Here is a 24821-nt window from a genome sequence, read left to right as displayed (position 1 = left end):
TGTGTATCTGACATCAGATCCTCACCACAATGGCCACTGGTTATGGAATTAGCATCTTTTCTGATAAAGTCCTTCATTAGCATCTCACAAGATTGCTTCGATAGGTAAGGGTTTTAGTTGCAAGGGTATTTACCATGTAAAGGTTGTCAGTTACATTATGACAGGAACACATAAGCAAAAACTTTATATAGAAGGGAAATTATCAGGTATTGTAAACATCAAATGATCTTATCATTATGCAGTTATGTTGAAAAATTGGACTTTGGCATTTATAAATTAGGGTAAAGATACAGAGCACCTACACGTATATAAAAATTACATAGTTTCAGAGAAGTCTCTTGTTCCTGATACTTGGGCTTTGACACTAAGTGAACACCAAGGCAATGAAAATGTCAAACTCAGTGAGGCATATAGACCAAAAGGCAGGTCTGTTAAATTTATTTTGAGGAGTTTTAATTATGGTTGATGAGCTAGGGAATAAATTTAAGACATGCCAACTTTGACCCACAGTGGATCTGCACAAAGAGTGAGGGTAAGGGCCTTTATTAACTTTTAATTAACATTTGTTCAGCAGCATTTTGCCCCCCTCAGCATCACAGGGTGTGAACATAGATTCCCCTTTCCAACCACTGATAATACTGCCCTTTTGTATCTGCTTTTCCCATCCTTCTTTCTCTGTTTCTTTCCCCCATCCCTGTTTCTAATCCTTGCAATTTTCAGTTTCCACCCACTACAGTGTTTTTTCCCACCTCCTATCAGCAGTGAGACAGGTAATGCTAACATCTAAAGTCTCTGTCTTTATTATGTTTTACAATTATTACCCTTACCCCAATGAGATGAATGAAACATGAAGTATGGGAGTTCATACCTCTTGTAGGCATGTTTCATCTGCAGACTCAGGGAAATATCACTGTATTAATTCACACTTCACATTTAGAAGATTTTCTTTGCAATGATGAGGGCCAAATTTTGTTTTAATCACACTGGGTTTTGGAAAATGTGACTATAGCAAGCAGACTACATAAATACATCAGAGTAAATACAGGTACATGCATGAGCCAGGTGTTTGACACAGCTGCCCTATAGGATGAAGGAGGTTCAGTGCAATATACAGTAGAGGTCAATACACTTGGGGAATGAGCAGGATTTATGGTAAAAGCTGACAAATGAGAGGTAGTGCAAGTATTCAGTGGTAGGCACAGATTGCTTAAGTGGAAAGACTTGGAACTTGATTACTTTGGGTTACACTTTACCCTTAAATTGGACTAAAACGTAATTTAAATATGGCACTATTAGTTTTGATTTTTTTTAAAAAACCTCAATTCTGCTTTATAGGACAGACTTACTGAAAGTTTGTTCTGACAAGAATCCTGTTTATCATTCATTCCATGATATCTCTTTAAGTGGTGGAATGTAATAAATGATTCTGTCCATTGGTTAGCAAATTCAGCCAGCCCAAGGTGGTTAGTTGGAGTGTATGAGGCTTCTAGACTTTTGAATATTCTAGCTCTAGCAGTTCATGAGAATACTGGTTGCTGACTGGAAGTGAAGTGTGTGGGAGCCAATAGTAATCAGCATTATCTGTTAAAACACAAACATCACCAAGCTGAGTTGGCTATAGGCTTTCTAAGCAGCTTCACCTACTGGCATTGCAAATTGCAGAACATGTCTCTGTTCCATATTTGCAGGCACTCTTGGTGGCATTTTCCCCCATTAGTATCTTTATTCCATCTACTGATGAAATGTGGGTATTCCTTCACATCAGTTTCAATTACTATTCCCTATGGTTAGACATTAATCCTTATTTCACTGTCTATTAATCTTAGTGATTCTGTCACAGAGCATTGTAATTGCAGATATTGATGGGGGGAATGTAAGGGAAGGGAAATAATATTTAGTTTTGACCTCCACATAAGACATCATACTTTCACCGCCAAGCAATTGGTTCATTGGCCTGATTTTGGCCACATCTCAGTCTTTTAAGTCCCACAGAATTCTGGATTACCCACAATTGAGGACAATGGGGATGGACATGAAGAAGGTCTGTTTGAAACCTTATGGGAGATCTCTAGAGTCACTCTTTTAAATTAATAACTGTAGATATTAGAGGGTCTCTACTACTTTGGTATCCACGCGACTACATTCAGTCCCACATCAGCGCATTCTGGTTGCTGTCTTTGAGGTCAATACTCATCTTAACTTCAATGCATCCAATTTACTAGTCATGTCAGGTGACACACCTGAAAGTATAATAAAGCTGGGAGAGAGGGTGGTCTCTTCTTTTCTTGAATAAGATTGAGATAGCTGTTGCCTACCTTGCAATTGTTTATATGAAACCATAATTGGAATTGAATTACTCATACACCTTACTGGATTCTAAATTAACTATCAACTCAGGAAAGAGATCTGGGCTTTGTTTGCACACTGAAGACTTCTGCTCAGTGTGCGGCAATGTCAAGAAAGCAAACTGAATTTTAGGATACATATATAGAATAATAGAGAATATATACTATTATATAAATCAGCAATCTCATCTAGAATATCATATTCAGTTCTAGTGAATCCATCTAATATATATATATATATAGAGAGAGAGAGAGCGGGGGTTCAGTGACAGGCAAGGAGAATGACAAATTCTTATGTGAAGAGTGAAAAAATTAAGAAAGTTGTACCGGCAGAAGTTCTGTCAGTATAATGCTAGCAACAAAAGTATTTTGGTGGAGCGCATTCACGCTTGACTGCTTGTGCTGATGCATTGTGTCCACATGCCACCAAAACGCATTAATGAAAAGCATTTTCCACTGTTTGTAGGCATTACAGTGTCCTCCACATTACCTTCAGATACGCTGCTTTGTTAGAAATTGTCATTGTGTGTTGCGGGCCTCTCAGGGAATTGTGGGTGCATGGGGTGAAGAGTCCACATTTCCTTCTGTTCTCTCAGCTGCTGTTGCACACCATTTATGAACTGTCTGCTGCAACCATAGATGTGGCACAGAGGAACATAGCTCTGTTCTCTATTATAAGGACAGGCAATAGCAAGCCTTGTAGCACAAAAACAACAAAATGAGTTTTCCTTGCAGTGCAGAAGCCGTGGCAATTGCATATGGAAGCATGCAACTCAGACTGTTATTGAATGGTAGGAAATCAATATAATGTTGGAAAAATCAAGTCGGGTCAGTCATCAGCAAGGTATGCAAAGCAGTAGCGTGTCCTGCTGCTCAGATTAATCAGGCTAGGCAATGTGCAGGAAATAGTTGTAATGGAACGTTACTCTGTATTACACTGTTCAGCCATGATGTGGCACTGTGTGTAAAATACCTTATTTAAATGAACCTCAGCCATAGTTGGCAGAGCATCAGATGATGAACACAGCTGGTATGTATAAGCCAGTGCTGTGACTGGTCCATATCTGGTAAAGAAGAGCATGACAATCAATGGATTCAGTGAGCTGGACTTCCCAAACTGTGCTGTGGCAATAGCACAATGGGCTCCTGATCTATTGGGTTTCTATGCACTATAGTAATACAGAATGTCCCCATTCTGTGTACTCCTCCATCCCCAGACTCTGGGGTACTTCCTGATGGTTATGTTGGCCTTTTTGTATATCACTATGGTTCCATACCTGACCAATACTGTCTGCTCTGGAAAAGTCCACACTACATGCGTTTTTAGAAAGGCTGCATTACTTCCCAAGCTGAAAGCACGCTCCCCCTCCTTTTAGTTGACATGCATAGAAACCCCATTGTGGTTCTTGGTGACACTGCCTAGCCTTTATTTTCCTGGCTCACACACTGGTAGACCTTTCCATGCTTCTGTGCTGCTTAAGTAGCGCCTGGAGCAATTGCAGAATGACCATGGAGTGGGCCATTGGGAGACTGGAGGGCAGGTGGAGTGTTCTGTAAGATCACAACCTCAGTGAGGAAAACCTTCCTTGCAATGTAGTATCTGTGAGACCAAGAATGAGCCCCTGTTTTTAGGATGGATGTGTGAGGTGGACAGGCTCTCTGCTCAATTCAAACAGCCTGAAAGTGATGGCCCCAGAGGTCCTGACAGGGGGTCATGGGAATGTGTCTTACCATGGTGGTCTGGCCTACGCATCTCTGACTCAGTGTCCATCCAAAGCTTAAATATTACTTGCTGAAATAATTGTGACAGGGTGCCTACAAACTGGAAAATTGTGCTTAAAAGTTAACAGGCTGTTCTGCCAGTAGCCCATGGCACCATAAGTGCATTTTGGTGATTGTGCCTAGTGGTGTTTGCTTGGCTCTGTGTTGTCCCCACCCATGCTGCACCATGATTTTTAACATTCAGTGTGTCTCCTTTCTGTGCCAGCTGTAACCCGCACACATGCTATGTGCGTGCACAGTACATGCTGTCTTTTCAAAGTCAATACAACGCCTCTGGCTCAGTGATTGCAATGCTACAGTGACTGTAGAAGGAAATGTTTATTGTGTGATCTTGAATTTGTAAACTGAAGTGTAGCACGTTTCTATTCATGATTTATGGTGTCTTGCCAAGCTACATGTAGTGCCTTAAAAGCACTGCTATTAAACAACCATGTAAGCACATACGTGTGTTCCCCTATGGTGTCAACTGCATGAAACCAATTATTAGTGTTGCCTCAGTTGAGTTGCTATGCACTTGCTTAGTGCTAATACTGATGCAGTTAGGGCCTCTGCAATAAAAAAAAAAGCAGCTGTTTAAATTTTTTTTTTTCCCTGCACAGACAACAGGATGGGGGAAAGGAAGGTTTTAGTATAAGGTGGGTATGAGATCTGGGTTCACGCTTGCCTCCTAATGTCAACAGGGGACAGGTTGACGTTTGTGTGTGACGTGAGAGCACGCATCACAGAGTATGTTCCGACTTATTGGGGAGAAAGAGGATAGTGGTAGATACCACCTCTCCCACAGCAAAGCCAACATACAGAAGTATATTTGCCAAGAGTTTGGGCTTACAACATGGTTTATTTAAGGGGCATTAATGATCACTTCCACCTACCAAAGTCTCTTTCCTCTAGGGATAACATGTGCTAACATGAGACATTCACAATGAGAGGCAGGGATCCAGCTGCATCCTATGCCAAACACCTCCTCCTCATCCACCTCACTGGGGAAGAAGAGTGCCTTCCTCCCCTTCAGATATACTGTGTACAGAGTAATTACAGAGATGGTGGTTGGGTCCCTGCTGCATTGTTCATATAACATTGAACTTGGTATAAAAGATGTAGGTGACTCTCGAACTCATCATTCTCCCTCACCTTTTGGTGCCCGTGTTTCAGTTCCGTTCATGCCATCTTGGGCTTCCTCGCTGGGATATCAGGGTTCTGCCATCTCCTTCTAGTTGCTATATTCTTATATCTCAGGGAATACCCTAGTTGGGCCTGGACACACTTATCTCCCCTCACCTGTACAAGGAAAACAAACACTGCTCCAGACTAGGAAGCAGCACAAGAGTAAGGAGCCATGTTTGCAGCAAAAATGTAGCAGGTAACAGGAACTGATGTGGTTGTGAAGACCAGGCTGGGCATTAAAGGAGGTGGACTACTGCTCCCTGTGAGACCTGTGCAACAGAGTTCAAAAGTGCTACCCAACTGCTCACTCTGGAAGGATTGAACGATGGAGGATTGATTATACCAGTACACATATGCCCATAGTACCACTGTACCAACAACAATGGGAAACTATGGTGGAAGTGGAGAGTTTTCTTGATACGAGACAAAATTAAGTGGCATCAATTTTATTTATGTTTTAAAATATTTTTTATATTTTTATACCTACCAAGTTATTTTGGTAATTGCTATAAGTTTTGTGCGGTTTTTTTTTTCGTGTGTGTTTTGGCAATCTAGAAGTCAAATTTATTAATACTCCCCTTACTGCTGCTGCTATCCTGAAACACTTGAATATTGAAAAGGAAATAGATCAATACTTAATCACCACTTAGGGTTCTTGCATCAAGAAATTAAACGCTCCAGTTCATTTAATGGGCCACACAAACCAACAATTTCAAACCTGGCTGCCTAAAGTTAGGCTCTTAAATATACATAGGCTGATTTTCAAAGGTGATGAGTATCCGCATTGCCTAGGACTACAGAGGAATTCATGGATGTGCAGGGCTTCAAGTCAGGCCATAGATTTAAATGCCTAGATATGGAGTTAAGAATCTAACTTCAAACAGGCAAGGTTGAAAGTTTTGGCCACAATCTTGCATGTGAGCAGAGCTAGTGTAATACTGCCTACATATGGACAGGTTTCAGAGTAGCAGCCGTGTTAGTTTGTATCCGCAAAAAGAAAAGGAGGACTTGTGGCACTTAAGAGACTAACCAATTTATTTGAGCATAAGCTTTCGTGAGCTACAGCTCACTTCTTCGGATGCAGAAAGTGGAAAGTACAGTGAGGAGATTTTATATATACACACAGACCATGAAAAAATATACATTTGGAAACGTACTGGAAATGGCCCACCTTGATTATCACTTCAGAAGGTTTTCTCTCCCCCCACTCCACTCCACTCTCCTGCTGGTAATAGCTCATCTTAAGTGATCACTCTCCTTACAATGTATATTTTTTCATACGCTATCGTAGTGTAGGGTTTAATAAATCTCAAAAAGTTGCATAAAAATATAAATTTTGCCCTAGATTTTGGCATACAATGAGCTCAGTGTAATCTCACTTCTAGTCTTACCCCACATGTTCTTTTAAGTAAAAAGAATGATATTTTATGTTTCAGTTCTCTCTAAAACAAAGGGGATGCGTAGCTATTAGAAACTCCCTTTTGGTTAGAGAGCCATGAAGAACATATGCCTTGTTTAACCAGTTCTTCCAGATTTCTTGTAACATCAGCAGACATCTCTGTTATGGACAAGTTATCAAGAGCAGATCTCTTAAATTCATTCAGGTCTTACTCTCATTAATGCTATTAAGTCTTTTCCATTTGATATAATCCTCACTAATTTATTTTGGGAATTAGCATATTTCAATATTAACCCTAACACCAGTATTATAAGCCCATATTATCCTCAGCTCTACTCCTAGAATTTCTATGTACATAAAAATAAATAATTACGTACTGACTATTCATTGTTTTAATCAGTACCCATTATGGCAACAAAGAAGGAGCTTCACAATTAGAACTTTAAAGGTTTAAAAACAACAAGGGAATTTCCCTACCAACAAAATACAAAGATGTGGTCTCAGCTCATTCTACCCAATTCTTCAGTGTCTTGGCATTGTGGAGCTTTTTGTCCTTATTTGTTAGGTTTCACCAGCTGCCAATGCTTCATTGTTACTTCTTGCTATCCTATGTCCTAGTCTTATGCTAGAGCTTGGTATCAATTTCAGGATTTTTCTCCCTAAATACAAGATAGTATCTGAAAGGCTAGAATGAAATTCCCAGCAGTAAAGGATCATGGAACCTTTCAAGACCCTTTTTATTTAAACTACCTCAAAGTACCGAGGGTGTAGGCAGAGAGATTTTTATAAATTTATATTGCTTCCTAGAAAAAAAGAGACTTTAGTCGGTTCTCCAGCTTTTCTCACGGTGGCCTCTTTCTGGTGATAGCAGTACAGCCTCACTATGAAGTCTCTTGCCATTGCTAACCTTGGGAGAGGATAGAACAATGTCACTTACAATCTCATCTGCTCTCTGCCAGTCAAACTCAATGGGATTATCAAAGAACCACCTTTAATTTCCATTGCTCTTTTTCGTAAATCCAGTTTTGCTTTGGCCTGCTACTTTGATGATCAGTTCCAACTGCAGTGTTTTCCTGCTCCTGTCTCCGTGATAGACTTGAAAGGTGGAGAGTTTCCAACTTCTTAATTCCCAAATATTTACAATAATAAAAAAAATATCAGTCCTCATGGCTTTAAAACTCTGCCAAGCAATTTATCTTTTGTTAGCATGTTCTTTTCCCAATCCAGGCTTGCTTTGGGTATCCTGGTAGCCACGTTGTCTTCTCCACTTGCAGGTGAGAAGCTTTGAGTTCACAAGAGTAGGTTTTTTTTTTGAAAAGCAACTTCTCAAATTTTGAATTTATTTCAGGAGTAGGTAAAAGAAGGCTTACTTTTTGTAGAAGGGAATTTTTCTCTTAGAAAATCAGCCAAGGCAATCCTAACCCATAGATATCACATTCTACAATTTGCTTTAATTTATATTAACGTAAAAAAAAAAAAAAAACAACAAACAAACCTCAATTCTCAAGCTTTCTAAATCAGGAAGAGAGCAAACTTTCCCTATCAGGATTCACCAGTATTAGAAAGTTGCATAAAATATTCAGCAAACCATGATGCTAGCATTATCCTCTGCATCTGTGCCAAGTTTCAGTGAAGTGAATGGGCATTCATATGCCCCTGCTAACTGGATCTCCATGTCAGATCAGGGCTATTGAATGCTTTACAACTTTGGTGAATGAGGAAGTATTAGTTTATAATAAGACTGATAACATGGAAGGCTTTCTTGCACTTAGAATGTTCACTGCTACGATGCAAATTTTACTTTAAAAAGTTTTCCTTCAAAATTTGCTCCTAAAATAAACACCTCTGTTACTGTAAGTTCAGTTACAATAAAAGTTTTATACACACACTGAAAAGATGACAATCGATTTCCAAAGTTTGAGTGCAAATCTAACAACTACAAAAACTTGTAAGACAGCCTTAGGTGTTTTTTTTTTTTAAATATGAAGAGACTTAAATTTAGAACTTCAGAATAAGCATTTCTGTTCCTCCATTTATTTTGAGGAATACAAAACATGAAAATTAGTTTACAGTTCTGGCACAAAAGCTTTTGAAGCAATAAACTGGAGATGGGATAGGTTTTAAAAACAGCCATATACATTGTTACCATTTAAAAGTGCCTAGTGTTTCACAGCAAACATGTAACTTCTTTCTTAGTAAATATTAAACCTACCTAAATTGCACATAAACCAGAATTTTAGTAAGAAAGTATACTGTATAAGTCTAACATTAAAGCAGTAACTAGAAACTAAATGAATGTAAGAGAAACCTTTTGGCTCAACTATCAAAACTTAAATTGGAATGTTTAAAAGAATTCAAAAAAAGGCATAACATTTGAGTTTGGTTATAGCATTGATTACATATTGTTAATTTGACAAAAGAGTGGTAAAAAGTGTTTTGTTTTAAATTCTTCAGAGATCTGTGACTCTACTGAAAAAAAAAATTAGATGCAACTATCTTGATTAAATTTAGCTGACAACAATCTGTAGGCTATCAGTCATCTTTTCCACAAGATTACACAGCATTCTTGTTTTTAGCTCTCTCCCAATGTTTACAGCTTTATGCTAAAGCCTTATTAGAATCCCTTAGCTCTGATTATTTCCAGATTAGGTGGCTTTGACAAAAGTACTGAACAACTGCAGAATCCTAATGTATATGAAAGTCTATCAATTAGTTAACTAAATGCACTAGCTTGCACCAACAAAACTAGGACATTTAAAGATCAAATTCTTTAGTTACCTGGTTCACACTACTAAAATAGATATAGGGTTCAATCTGCAAAGCCTTACTTAGTTATAGTATGCTGTAGCCTATGCTGTAATGGAGATGCAGACTACGGTGATGGAAGGGTTTCTTTCACTACTCCACCTCTCCAAACAATGACAGCTAGATTGATGGAAGCATTCTTAGATTTATCTATACTTAGGGATTAAGTTGGCATAACTACAAACACTCAGGGATGTGGATTTTTCACACCTCTGTTTGTCGACCTAAGTTTTAAGTGTAGACTAGGCCATATAGTCAAAGGGACTACTTACAACGTGCAAAGTTAAGCAAATGCACATCTCTCTGCAGGATTTGGGCCACGGTATGTTAAATTAATTCAGTAGTCTTATCTAAGCACAAACTTTAAGAGCAAGCACCAGCCTTAATTTGGAGTCTTCAACCAGCACTTTCAAAACTAGCTAGTGACTGGCTACTCAATTTACGGTACTTTAAACAGGGCCCAATTTTCAGTTTGGGTACTCAGCACTTTCTGAAAGAACAGTCCTTAAGACTTAAAAGTTCAGCACCCAGAAATTGAGGCACCCAGAGTTTCTAGTTGCTTTTGAAATCTTGGCATTCAGGCTTTTGATGTAAGTCAGAAACTTGAGGTTATTTTTAGCATTTTGACAGAAATACTAACTCATTGACTTGGTATCTGTTTTGAACACTTTTATTTAATCTTATTCTTGATTTATATCAAGGCTTGATATAATATACACACTAGTAAGATAGATCAGGTCCTGAGAGAATGGGCTGTGATGACTTTCAATAAACAAAGCAAACAATGACTGTGGATGCTATTGTAAATTCTCCATAATACACAATCCATAAAAAACAGCACAGAGCAACTAATGTATATGCAAAATAGCTTCTTTGGCTGTGAAACTCAGCTGTTTAGAATTGTAAGGGATGCCCACTATGCTCAAATCTATGCATTCTTCTGATAATTAGAGGCATGCAAATTTTACATGTTTAAAGAGGCACTCTGGTAGGTTGGCCCCCAAACTTAGGCTTTGTGAAGAGCATTATAAAGCCTCGTATAAACACTCCATCTCTCAATGAGAAACTGTTTAAACTGTCAGTTTGAATACTCCCCTAATAGGGTTTACAGAGCAACCCTGCAGCACTGTGCTAGTGCAAAAAACCCAATAAGTTAAACTGACTAACTGCACTGGGGTGAGGGGGGAATAGTATAAGTCATGAGTTACATTTTGAAATTATTCCAGTTAATAATGCAAGATAAGAAAAGATATTTTAGCATATAGCGTCCCATTAAACCATTCCTTAGATGAGGGATATAGAAGACTAAGTAACAGTATCAATTTCACCCAATATTTGATTAAAAGTTATTCCTGTGGAGGAAGTGAGAAGGACAAATTTTACCAGCCAAGTTTTAAACTTTAAAATATGGATTGAGACTAGAAAAGCCTGACATCTAAAAATGTAGGAGTGCGAACAAATTTGAAAGATACAGATTTTGCAAAAGAAGACTCTCAGGCACTTACTGTAGTCGTCCAACTGAACAATATATCACAATCTCTTTATGCTATCATTGTTATGAACTAAGCATTTTCAGTGTTTGACACTTAAAACTGCTAGAAAGTATTGGGTTCAGTGCAGTCTGGCACAGGGGTGAAGCAGTCTTGATTCATATGTGCATCTAATAAAAACCAAAACAGTGGAGTGTCTTTTTAAACCAGACCGTGTCATCCTAACAAATATACTCACATCCAGGAATAAATTAACCTGGAATGCCATTTTGATCCTCCTGAAAGCTACATTCCTGCTACTGGAAGAGCCTAACATTTTAAATTAACATTTTAATTACAAATGATTCTATAAACTATTTGTTTGGCTCATCATTTGCAGTTTTTAAAAGTGTGCATAATGGCAATATTATGCTACCTTTCTCTCCTCAGCTCAACTGACAGATAAAAGGGGTAAATTAGAAGATTATACATCAATTTAGAATTAGATTGTGGCTTTCAGCAATTTTAACTACTTGCTGTTCTAATGGTTTGATTTGTTTAGAAGGTATTTCAGAAGGCCAAAAAAATATTTCCCAGCATTTCTCAGTGGAGAATGGGTTCTTCATTTCCCTTTAGAAGAGTATGCAACTACTAAAGCATACCCCAACTACTCCCACACTGAGAAGCTTTGGATCATATAGGTACAGTTCTCCCACCTAAAGATCCCACAGCCATAGTAGTGCATGATGAAAGCCACGGATAAGTCTGTCTGACAATGGGGAAAGTAATCAGAACATTCAAAGTTAAATATGGTTGTGTAAATCTATTAGGAGCCTAAACTCCCTCTTCAAGGAGAGTTCAAACTTCTTAGGTTCAATGTGTGATGGTACTTACCCTTATCCTTATCTCTGATCACACCATCAAAGAAAGAAAACCTAAGTATTTGTCCAGAATTACCAGCAAATAACCCACTTCGAAATTTTACTCTTCACACTTACAGTCTCTAGATTCACAAATGTTTCTCCAACTCAAACCACTGAAAAAAACTAGTCTTCATTCATACTTTTGCATAGTTTTGGTATTTCCTGGGGTTGTACTTTTCTTCTCTCTTTCACTTCCATTTCATCTGTCACATATCAAAGCCTTTAAATGAAAGTCTTCAGGTGAGAAACAGTCCCATTTAGCAGCCAGCTGTCCAAGATTAACATTCTTTTGATTCAGTGAGTAAAGATTATTTAGTTTTATCTGTACTTTCAGATTTTTCCCTTTGTATCATGCAGCGACGAACTATGCTGTCAAAACTTCCTAGGTAAAACAAGCCAATGATGCGAAAAATGCCCATGCAAACAACCTGCAACCAGAGAGAAAAAGAACTTAGAGCTATCTCAACATGTTTTTTTTTTTTTTTATTATAGTCTACACAATATGATTGTTTTTACTTAATAAGCAAACAGCCTCATGCAGGTAAGTAATTTAAATTCAGTGAATGAATAAACGTTTACTGGAGACTTGCCTTGGACAAATTAATTAACTTACCTGTGCCACAAATTCAATATCTGTACAATATTCTCTCACCTCACTGAGGTGAAGGATCAAGGTTTGTAAAGTACTTGAAAATGTAAATTATGACTAAAATCTTTGTGAATAAATATGGTTAAAAATTACAGCCTCTCCAAATCTTACCTGCTGAAGACCTTCAGTAATAGCAGTGACAGGTGACATTCCACTGGTCAGTATTGATAACATGTAACCATCTGAGCCCATAAAACTGTTAAAGTTTCCTTGCTGGGAAAGAGGGGAAATTTAAAAAACCACAAAAAACAAACGTTACCAAATTGCAAAATTCTCTCTTAATTGCTTTAAAGTAATATTACCAATCAGACTGGTTAAAGGCTCTTGCTGTCCTTCCATTCCCTTAATTCAATGGGGAGAAGTACTGCGAAGTAACACGATACCAAAAGAAACGTAAGAATTAAAAAAATTAAAAAAGAATTAAAATAAAAAAAATTAAAAGCGTTAGAGATATTACTTAACTACCAACAGCATGCAGGTTTCTGCCCACAGAGCACAGAAAGATGATAAAGGAACATTGATTATTTAAGATGTTTTCCCCACTTATAAACAGGCTTCAAAGACAATACTAGATTCTTCTACAATGAGAAGACTCTCTAATGCTAGAATCTGAAGAGAATGAAAATATTGCTTGTTCCTTATCAAGGTTAGCTTGCTGAAGGTAGATGCTGTTTATTTGGTACCTCATTTCAAATGGGGTTAGAGACTGTTATCCTTCACCTACACAGTATGTGTCAAAATGAGCAACAGTTTTTAGGTACATGTGGGAAATATACCAGTTTTACTTCATGTTGGGTGACAGTGACCCAAACCACGTTTTTGTTTTGAACTGCAGATTGCTTAAGTACCTGAATAAGGTGTCCAAAATCAAAGTGCACATGGAAGGCTGAACAAATCCAGGGGTTAATGACTAAGGGTGAGAGCCATCTCTTTTCATCTGTATGCGCACATAACTGCGCACCCCACTCCCCCATCTATCATGATGGGGATCTGATTCCCGAATGTGGTCTCTAAGTGCTAGTGATATACAGTAGAACCTCAGAGTTACAAACACCCGTGAATGGTGTTCATAACTGATATGTTTGTAACTCTGAACAAAATATTATGGTTCTTTCAAAAAAGTGTACAGCTGAACATTGGCTTAATACAGCTTTGAAACTTTACTACGCAGAAGAAAAATGCTGCTTTCCTTTTTTTTTTTTTTTTGTAGTTTACGTTTAACACAGTACTGCATTTGCTTTTTTTTGGTCTCTGCTACTGCCCGATTGTGTACTTCTGTTTCCAAATGAGGTATATAATTGACCGGTCAGTTTATAAATCTGTTGTTCGTAACTCTGAGGTTCTACTGCACAAATGTGAAATTAAGCATGCGGAAAGAGATTTAACATTAGCTAAAAGATATAGCCTTCTCAAATAAGAGAGTAGACTTGTCCATCTAGCAGTTTTTAATTGGTATGATTTGTTTTTACATATGGCACATTATGAAAAATGGTATTTGGCTTCCATGAACAAGAATTTCTCATTCAACAAAATAATGAAATTGTCCAAGAGTATGACTGCACAGATAACTATAGCAAATTATCGTAATCTTCAGGCAGCGCCCCTGTGAAAATACTGGGAAACTGGAAAATAAATATTTCCTTCTTACGTATTATTGTTACTCCGGATAACCCTGTGCACGTAACGGAAAGATCTACTTGTCATGATAATTTGACCCCCTCCCTTTTATTTTAATTTTTTTGACACATTTGGACATTCTGAAACAGTGTTCTGTACTGCATTCTCTTGGCCACAGGGTTTACTTTTTTAGGTTATCTGGAAATAGCTAAGAACAACCATACAGCATATGGGTGAAGACTCAAAAAAACCCAAACACACACTTGCTGAAGGTTTAGATCGAGTTTTTAAAGTAAGAAAGGGATGGCCTCTACCTGTCTGGAACTATAAATTATACGATTGGGTTGCCAGACTATGTGAATAAATTAAGAACTGAAACAAAATTTGACGTATGTGGCTGCAAGCAAACATGACAAAACTTTATTTTCATGACGTGCTTGAAGCCAGGCACTCCTCTTTAATGTCATTTCTCTTTGTGCTTTAAGATTGAAGATTCTATAGCACAAGATCTCTGAGAATAAAGAGCTGCTGGGAAGGCTGATGTCTTCATTGCTACAACCAGTGGGAATTTCTGCACTATGATTATTCACAAATCAGATATTCACACACACTAGAATACTATGAATTTTAGTATAGTTATTTCAGTGTCAACTGATCTCAACCAGAGAAATGAAGGCTTTCTTGGATCTTTCATAGGCACTAGGCAAGTAACCTTTTATTAACCATTTGATGCATGGAAAACATCTTTAATATTTTAAAACATTCATAATTTTTGTTTGAGTTTATTCTGACATGACATTGCTGCATTTTGTTTTGTCTTTAGAGTAGAAGCTCCAAAGACATATTAGCTCCAAGAGATTAAATGAAACATGTTTGGGGGTAGGGTGAAAAAGGGAAAAAGAAATGCTAAAGAATAACATCCCAGGTACAAAAAATACAAGTAACATTTCCTGTAGAAGAAATATTTTTATATTTAACAATTCTTATTTACATCTTTAAACAAGTACTTCATGCAACCATTTCCCATCCCATGCCTTCCCTCAAAGACCTCATTAAAAAAATTACTTACTATGGCATCTTTAACAATAACTCTGGCAACCTGTTCTGCTTGACAAACAGATGAGGTTTCTGAAATTAGTTTAGTCTCCAAAGGCTTTAAAAAAAGATATAGAAATATTATTATAAATTTGATTATATAACAACACAGAGAAGACAAAAATACTCTGTTACCATTATTTCTTGTGTCATGTAATTTACCTGCCTTAGGCTTTAAGTCAGTAGTCTCCAACCTTTTTACATACAAGGTCACTTTTTGAATTTAAGTTCAACTCAGGATCTACCCCACCCCTTTCTGAGGCGCACCCACTCCATCTCCCTTCCCTCCGTTGCTTGCTCTCCCCCACCCTCACTCACTTTCACTGGGCTGGGCCAGCAGGTTGGGGTGTAGGAGGTGGTTGGGGGTGCAAGCTCTGGGAGAGAGTTTGGTGCAAGAGGGGGCTCCAGGCTGGGGCAGAGTGTTGGGGTGCAGGAGAGGGTACGGGGTGCTGACTCTGGGATGGGGCTCACAGCTGGAACAGAGGTGCGGGAGGGGTTTCAGGGCTGGGTGCAGCTCCCACCTGGCAGCACTTACCTTGGGCGGCTCCAAGTTGGCAGCATAGTGGGGCTAAGGCAGGCTCCCTGCCTGCCCCGGTGCTGCGCCACTCCTCTAAGTAGCCAGCACATCCCTGCAGCTCTGGCTCCGCATGTTGCCCCTACCATTGGCTTCAGTTCCCCATTCCTGGCCAATGGGAGCTGCGGGGCAGTGCCTACAGGCAGGAGCAGCACACAGAGACCACTTGCCCCCGCCCCCCAGTGGCCACAGGGACGTGCTGGCCACTTCTAGGAGTGGTGCAGGGCCAGAGCAGGCAGCACTTTTAGCGGCCGGAGATCGTGATCAACGGTCAAAGGCTCCAGGATTGACCAGTTGATCATGATCTACAGGTTGGTGATCACTGTTTTAAGTGGATTGGCATCAGTTTAGGTTCGCTGTACTAATACTGTTAACAAGAGATACCTCAGACTGTCAAATATAACTCCTTTTACAACATAAAGGCATATTTCATAAACTAAAAGGACAACTTCATGAAAAGTTGCCAATACTTTGTTTGCTTTTAGTTATTTGTAATATTTTACGATTGCAGATTAAAAATAGTAATTGCTCAAGTGTTTTATTCTTAATTGAAGTTCTTAGAATTATTAAACTGTATTTAGTTTATATACTAGATATAAATTCAATTTCTATCATTTGTAGCTTATACTGGAAGTTTAAACTGCTTTCCATTAACAAGAAAATACTTTTAGATCCACAAACCAAGAAATCATTAAAAGTGTAGTTTTCTGTACACAATATCCTTCAAAATCCACTTTTGCATCTCTTCCCTTTGTTGGGGATTTACAAAATATGCATGTGAAGTTTTTGCACCTCTCAAATGAAGCAGCTGATGTGCTACATTAATGCCTCAAGGCACATATAACTTGGCATCTATCATTTAGATCTCTTTTAATCGAACAGGTCTGTTAAAAGAACAGAAACAAACCAGAGCCTGGCATGCCTAGCTCTTGGGCAGATGGGCAATTTTATAACTCAAGCATACTGCTTGGAGAATTGCTGCTGAAATTTAAGCAGCTCAAGACTGAAAACTCCAATACAGAAACTACTTTAGTACAACATTGAGGTTGCAGAATCAAAACTTCAAGAGCATGGCAATACCTTATGTTAAGATCATATACACAAGCTTAACTCTGCTCCATTGTGCATTTCCATTATAAAAGAATCTTTAGTTGCATCACAACAGCCTATTCCAGATAAAGTTGTTTAATAAACACGAACTCCAGGCCTGTAGTGGTCAAGTGGTCTGTAAAAAGTTAACTATACATTTAGTTAGCTGCATGTGCACATCAAAAGCATTTAACTACACGCACAGCTAGAGAGATTAGCAAAGACTCAAAGTGGATAAAATCTTAAAAAACAACAGGTATTTATTTAATTACAAGGCATTTTTTAAAATAAACCTGTTCAAAATTTTATGACAACCTAAGTCCTAAATTTATTGTAATCTATTAAGGTCATTTAAATAGATAAATAAAAAATTTAAATAAATGATTTAAGGGTGTGGCTTTTTTAATTCTATAAAAAAAACAAAACAGTAGGAAAAACATCTTGACTTTTGAGGTCATCTCAAGCTTTGGAAACGTCACAATGTCACTACCACATTAAAAATCAATATTATTTTCAGCCTTTTCAATGAAGCTGCTGTTTTACATTTTTCCAGATGTAAGTACTTCCACAGATTCTGTTGTTCAGAAAAGCTTTTGGTTTCAATTTAGCTAGCAGGTGCAGAGAATATTTTCTTCATTTGGACTAGTTTATTCAAAAGTTGAGAAATTGACTGGGAATAGAAAATGTAAAAAGAACGCCTGTTTTCCTCTTCCAGTCTATCAAAACCAACCAACCAAAAAACAAACAACCAACCAGGTGGAAGATGATGAGATCTACTAATTCTAAAGCTTTGAAGGACATAGGGACCAGATTTGCAAAGGTTTTTAGTCATCTAAAGATGCATATACAGGCCTAGTGTGATTTCCAAAAGTTCATTAAGCAGGCTAGGAACTTAACTGCCGTTAATTTCAGTTTGCAGTGTTGCTATAGCTGTGTTGGTCCGCCAGTACAGAGAGGCAAGGTGGGTGAGGTGATTGATGTCTTTTAGTGACCAACTGCCTGTGGCAAGGATCTCAGGAAGAACTCTGTGAAGCTTGTCCCTTCCACCAACTGCAGTTGATCCAATAAAAGACCTCACCTCACCTGCCTTGTGTGTCTCATTAATTTCACTGGGAGGTAGGTATTCAATCAATCAGTTTGGGTACGTTTGAATATCTGGCCCATTGTGATCTGAAAAAATCTGTTATAATAATAGAACACCCATTTAAATTTATAACAACTATTTTTTGATGTTTTTCTATATTTTCCAATATATTGATTTCAATTAGAACACAGAACAGTATTGTACAGTGCTCACTATTTATAATTACAAATATTTGCACTGAAACAGAAAAACAGAAGAAATAGTATTTTTAATTCACCTCATACAAATACTGCAGTGCAATCTCTCATGAAAGTGCAACTTACAAATAGACTTTTTTTTTAAAACATAACTGCACTCAAAACAAAACAAAGTAAAACTTTAGAGCCTACAAATCCACACAGCTCTTGTTGCAGCGAATCGCTAAGACAAACAAGTTTATTTACATTCAGGGGAGATAATGCTGCCCACTTATTTACAATGTCACCTGAAAGTGAGAACAGGCATTCACATAGCATTGTTGTAGTTGGCATTGCAAGGTATTTATATGCCAGGTATGCTAAACATTCGTATGCACCTTCATGCTTCCACCACCATTCCAGAAGACACTCATCGAAAATATAATGTGTTAATTAAATTTTTCACTGAACCCAGCTCTCTCTCTCTCTCTCTCCCTCCAGGTATAGCCTTCTGACCATGACTTGTGTGATCAGTTATAGTTTTCTAAATCTGAATTTTATAATCAAATTTAAGTTAGATTTATTATAACTGTTTTGTTTGTTTGGCTCCCCTATGGTTATTTATCATCATCATCATGTTGTCCCTATTACACCTCTGGCATTTAGGGCAGCGACAAAGCTCCTCCACTCCTGTCTGTTTCTGGCAAATCTTTTTCAGCTTGGCTTCCACAGCTCTTCGCCATTGTTTTCGGGAAGCCTCATTTTCGCTTGCCTTCAGGTGTCCATCTTATTGCTATTCTGGTGATGGAATCAGTTTCCATCTGACGCACATGACCGATCCATCTCCAACGCCTCCTGGCAATGATGGTGCTCAGATCCTCTTGGCTGCACTGTGTCAACAGATCTTGGTTTGAGATTGTTCTGGGCCAAAATATACGGAGGATTTTTCTGAGGCAGGTTGTATGGAATGAAGACAGTTTGGACATGTCATACTTTCTCATTCCCCAGCATTCTACACTATAAAGTAGTGTTGAAAGTACGCAGCTCTAATAAACCTTGAGTTTGGTTTTGGTGTTGTATTTTGATGATGTCCAGACTGTATTTAAGCTCCTGAAGGTATTCCTGGCTTTATTAATTTTGTTCTGGATCTCCTGGCTTGTTCCACCATCCTGGCTGATGGTGCTGCCCAAGTATGTGAATGTACTATGGTTATTACCTGGCAATAAATAACTTTCATGGTTAAGCTGCTTGCCTCTCTCCCCCTCCCCCCCAATGAGTGTTTTTCGGCTCTCATATTTTCTCTGCAGCAACACTCCTCATACCTAAACTAAAAGATCCCTGCAGCACCCAAAAATCCTGTGGGGTTTGCTCATCAAGTGGGTTACTACCAGAACTACTGTAATGTGAAAGTGGGCATAGGGACGTGCTGAGCCTGGGACATAGGAGGGTGGCAGACTGAAAGTGCTGCTTGACCCAGCCTGCTCAGGCACGCTCTATTCCGGTGCAGTGCCCGTGGCACACGAGGGGGACAGCTTGGAGGTGCTGTTCTTGCCAGCCTACTGAATCTAAGGGCCTATGAGGGTGACAGCTTGGAAATGCTGCTTGACCGAGCCCGCTGAGTCCAGGGACATAGAAGGGGTCAGCTTGGGAGTGCTGATTAACCCGATCCTCTTAGACACGCTGTGTGAGATTCTGGGGCTGGAAGAACCCAGCTCTGGGGAACCTAGGTCTTGCAGGATAGCTCCATTGGGCGGGAACTTGCAGCAGGGAGAAGTAGAGCTCCGTATGAGAACATGAGACACAAGCAGTACATTGATAGAATTACAGAACCTACCTCTCCCCCAAAAGAGTAACCCTAATAAATGAGCATACACCAAAGTAACAGGCAAACCTGGTAACAAAAAAAGGTATCAATAAGGTTGGTGCTTGACCCCAGGTTTCAAAATCTGAGAGGGATGCGGTGTGGAACATGCTATCAGAAGTCTTAAAAGAGCAATATTGATGCGGAACTACATAACCCAAACCATCAAAAAAGAAAAATCAACCTCAATCAATCTGTTAATGGCATCTGACAGAGATGATAAAAATAAAGGGGTGCCGGTCCACACTGCTATGGATTATCATCAAGAAGAACCCGCCTGTGCTTGCTTTCAGGTGACATTGTAAATAAGATAGCACTGTAAATAAAATAGTGGATAGCATTACCTCACATTAATGTAAACAAACTTGTCTGTCTTAATTGGCTAAACAAGAAGTAGGAGTGGGTGTACTAGGCTCTAAAGTTTTACATTGTTTTGTTTTTTAGTGCAGTTATGTAAAAAATTTCTACATTTGTAAGTTGCACTTGCATGATAAAGAGATTGCACTGAAGTATTTGTATGAGGTGGACTGAAAAATACTACTTGTTTTGTTTTTTACAGTACAAAAATAATAAAGAATAAAAAATAATATAAAGTGAGCACTGTACATTTTGTATTCTGTGTTGCAACTGAAATCAATATATTTGAAAATGTAGAAAAACTTCCAAAAATATTTATAATACATTTAAATTGGTATTCTTCTATTTTACAGTGTGATAAAAACTGCAATTAATCATAACTATTTTTGTGTGTTAATTGCTTGAGTTAACTTCGATTAATTGATAGCCCTAATGCAAATGTATCCCGACAGAATGAGATAAGGAATAAATGCAGAGTTGCATATTTAAGGTGTAGCTGAAAATTTAGATTTTAGATGCCAAAAATGCAATCATTTACAATACTAAATGCACCAGAAAAACTTCAGTATCTTTTTCTATTCCATTATAAACCATAGGGAGATTTTTTATTAAAATAAATAAAATAAAAAAAGTATTTTCTTGTAGTATTTGCAACCAAAACACTGAACATTATAGAGAACCAGGAAGTGAAATAGGCTATAAAAATTAGCTAAGTGACCGTCACACTAGATGTTGAAGCAAAAAATGAAAGATAGCATAGTGAAAAGAAATTTAAAAAGTTCTATGATTTATCTGCAATGTTATTTGTAACAGCTAAATTTTAAAAATATATTTCCCAAAAAAGCTTAGAATGAACATTAAAGGACTGTCTTTTTGTGTATTTGCACAGATCTAGCACAATGGGGCCCTAAACCCACCTAAGGCCTTTGGGCACTACTGCAATATAAATTGTTGGTTGTTTATTAAATGTGAGGGGGAAAAAAATATCTAACTATTCCCTCTAACTTTCAGACACCCTACAATTATCCTGACTGTTCTTTAGTTGTAAGGCTGTCCAATGTACAATGGAGAAAAAACAGGCACTCATCATTTCTTCTAGACCTAAAACAGTATATAAGCAAGGATTACATCAGGCATTTGGCCTTGACTTAAAAAAACCCCACAAAGTTAGGGCACATCTTTATTTAGTATTTCTTTAAAAGTAAAAAGATGCTAACTGGAAGAACGTATAAATTAGAGCAGAGATTGATTTTTTTTTTTTTAAAAAAAACATGAGCAGCTTCTCTCTGAATTCATTATTCATGCGTTAAGCTCAGCCCTTTAGCTCAAGCCACCAGAAGAGGAAACCACACAACTCGATTATGAAGCTAGATTGCTAGATGCCCTCAGGAACTGAAAAGCTGCCTGCCTGTTCCCCCGGCTGGCAATCACCCAAGTAAGTACTGTAGGAGCAACCTAGTACCACTTGGGCTTTACTTAGTAATCAGCATCATTCTGAAGTGTGTCTGTGTGTGTGTGTCTGTGTGTGTGTGTCTGTGTGTGTGTGTCTGTGTGTGTCATGATTAGAGCAGAGAGAGACACGCTTTGTAGGAGAAAAGCCCCAGCAAACACCCTCAGGGTGAAAAGACAAAAGGAGAATAGATTTAAGGCTTGATTTTTCACCCCACTAATTATTGCCTTAGAAAGGCAATGCTTGCTTTTGGCTTTTTGAAAGTCTCCTGAGTTTGTAGAAATTACTCTTACTTATCATGCGAATTCCCCAACTCATAATAGGAGCGAAAGGGACCTGTGTAGAAGTCCTGCTTCTTTCCCCAGGGAACCCACTTCAGTAAGGGGAGACTCTGGATCATTTCATGTTTCTCCAACCCCCCAGCCTAGCTCTGTTGTAGGACTTGCTCCCTCAGCTAGCTTGACAGCTTCCTCTCCCCAAAAGCTCAGAGTTCCTGATCAGGCTTTTCTGTGTTAGGAATCATGGCTCTTCGGGGCAGGGTGGGGACCCAACAGTCTGACTCTGAGCCTATACCCTGGCAGTGCAAGGGTCAGCTGACTGGGAACAGGCAGTGCATAATTCACTCCCTGTAGAGCTTGTACAATGCTGCCACACATAGGGAACACTGCTTAAATTTGAGCCAGGTGTTTGCCAGAAAGCTCTACCACGCCTTAGTGGGACTGAGCTGTCTGGAAGGGAGGTACAGCAGTTGCAGATCCATGTGATTGAAACCACCACACTGCCATTTACCTGATCCAGGGGAGGAGGAGGAGGAGGAGGAAGTTCATAAGATGGAACTTCACACAAAATGAATAAAAATAAATATTTTAAAACAAAGTGGTCGGAAGAATCTTCACCACCACCGTGTTCCACCACTGGAGGCAGAAAATCTGGTGGCCTGAACTGCTGGTGAGTTAAACTTAGTCCTGGAGCCTCTAGCAACAATACTGAATTACCTCTGAATTCCAGAGGTGGGGGGGCATTAGTCCATGAATAATGAATGAGTGAAAGCGAGCAACAGAATTAAAATTATCGAATATTAACAAGCAAGATCCTTAAGCAAAGGGAAAAGCTAGCTGTAAAAAGCAAGTAGCAAGATGAAGTCACATGAGAATTCCTATAGTTTGCTTAAATAAAACCAAATTTAAGGATTAGATTTTTTTTCCATTAATACACACCTCAAAAAGTCTGTTTACCAAATAAACTATAAAAACCACTGGATCTCTTTTAAACACAAACTAATCTTTGAGTAAGACAAGGTATTTCCTTGTAACTACTTCCTTGAAATAGGATCAGTTATGAAAGATAACAGGTACAAAACCAGAGGGGACACAAGAAATTTACAACACAAAAGAATTTCCAATCTACATAAATATTCTTGCAAATCAGATTCCTAGTTCTTCACCTTTAGGGGTTTTTTGGGTGGGAGTAGCAGAAGGATTTTGGATTAAATGTATACTATCTCAAAAGAGATTGACTAAACAAGAATATTTTGATTGCAAAAGAGTTCTGTTACATAATCCTTAATTCCTATATAAACAGAGAGAAAGACAAAAGGAACGCAACACTCATTTGAATCTCTTATTACATATAACGCATGGCTCTCAGAAGTAACATTATAGCTGTTCTAGGATAGGGTGATCCACTTGGTTTCTAGTTCTCTATATGGTAATAAAAGGAGCCTCATCTTCTCAATGCTCAGTTTAAACTTCAATATGAATCCTAGCCATGCTGCTCTTTAAAAAGTTACACTTTTGTTTGGTGATCTGTTCTGGAAGGTCTAGTGAGGAGAAGCAACTTATTCGTGAGGAGAAGCAACTTATTCTATATTAGAATACTTAGGGATTTTTTATATATTTATTTAAATAAAAGCCTCTTGTTGACAGACACACTGGTGGAAAGAGATATGGTAGAATTGCATTTAGGTGTCTAATACCAAGAGAAAAACAAATACTTTCCATCATACTTTATTACTACATTATGGTTAAGATTTTGTACTGGGGATTTTTCATCAAAGTCATGCACAGATTGTGGGCAATAAACAAAAGTTCATGGAAGCCAGTGACCTGTCTAGGTGTGTGTATGTGGGGGAGGGTCAGGAGGCTGACGCCAAAGTACTCATGGAAGAACCTGAAGCAAATACTCACCTGCAACCACCCACCACACAACAAAAACACTAACCCAGAAACCTATCCTCGCAACAAAGCCCGTTGCCAACTGAGTCCACATATCTATTCAGGGGACACCATCATAGGGCCTAATCACATCAGCCACACTATCAGAGGCTTGTTCACCTGCGCATCTACCAATATGATATATGCCATCATGTGCCAGCCATGCCCCTCTGCCATGTACAGTGGCCAAACTGGACAGTCTCTATGTAAAAGAATAAATGGACACAAATCAGACGTAAAGAATTATAACATTCATAAACCAGTCGGAGAACACTTCAATCTCTCTGGTCACTCGATTACAGACCTAAAAGTGGCAATTCTTCAACAAAAAAATTCAAAAACAGACTCCAAAGAGTGACTGCTGAATTGGAATTAATTTGCAAACTGGATACAATTAACTTAGGCTTGAATAAAGACTGGGAATGGATGGGTCATTACACAAAATAAAACTATTTCCCCTTGTTTATTTCCCCTCCTACTGTTCTTGTAAAGTGCTGGAAATGGCCCACCTTATCACTATAAAAGGTCCGCCCACCGCACCCGCTCTCCTGCTGGTAATAGCTCACCTTACCTGATCACTCTTGTTACATCTTTATGGTAACACCCATTGTTTCATGTTCTCTGTGTATATAAAATCTTCCCACTATATTTTCTGATGTATGCATCCGATGAAGTGAGTTGCAGCTCACGAACGCTTATGCTCTAATAAATTTGTTAGTCTCTAAGGTGCCACAAGTACTCCTTTTCTTTTTACGGATACAGACTAAAA

The 24821-nt window shown here is 38.5% G+C and overlaps 1 protein-coding gene across 1 annotated transcript in view; it reads right to left on the bottom strand.

The window, feature by feature from the left end:
• Positions 1-6299: 6299 nt before the first annotated feature.
• Positions 6300-24821, bottom strand: part of KDSR (3-ketodihydrosphingosine reductase) — a 47097-nt gene continuing 28575 nt past the window's right edge. The window contains exons 8-10 of the mRNA XM_073332215.2: positions 15223-15306; positions 12648-12749; positions 6300-12315 (exon numbers count right to left, since the gene is read on the bottom strand). Coding sequence (XP_073188316.1) covers positions 12196-12315; positions 12648-12749; positions 15223-15306 — 306 coding nt within the window. The 3' untranslated portion in view covers positions 6300-12195. The remainder of the gene's footprint in view (positions 12316-12647; positions 12750-15222; positions 15307-24821) is intronic.

The sequence above is a fragment of the Lepidochelys kempii genome, chromosome 2 (genome assembly GCF_965140285.1).
Source record: "Lepidochelys kempii isolate rLepKem1 chromosome 2, rLepKem1.hap1, whole genome shotgun sequence".
Taxonomy (NCBI): domain Eukaryota; kingdom Metazoa; phylum Chordata; order Testudines; family Cheloniidae; genus Lepidochelys; species Lepidochelys kempii.
Note: the sequence above shows the minus strand (reverse complement) of the source record. Positions and strands in the feature narration are given on the sequence as shown.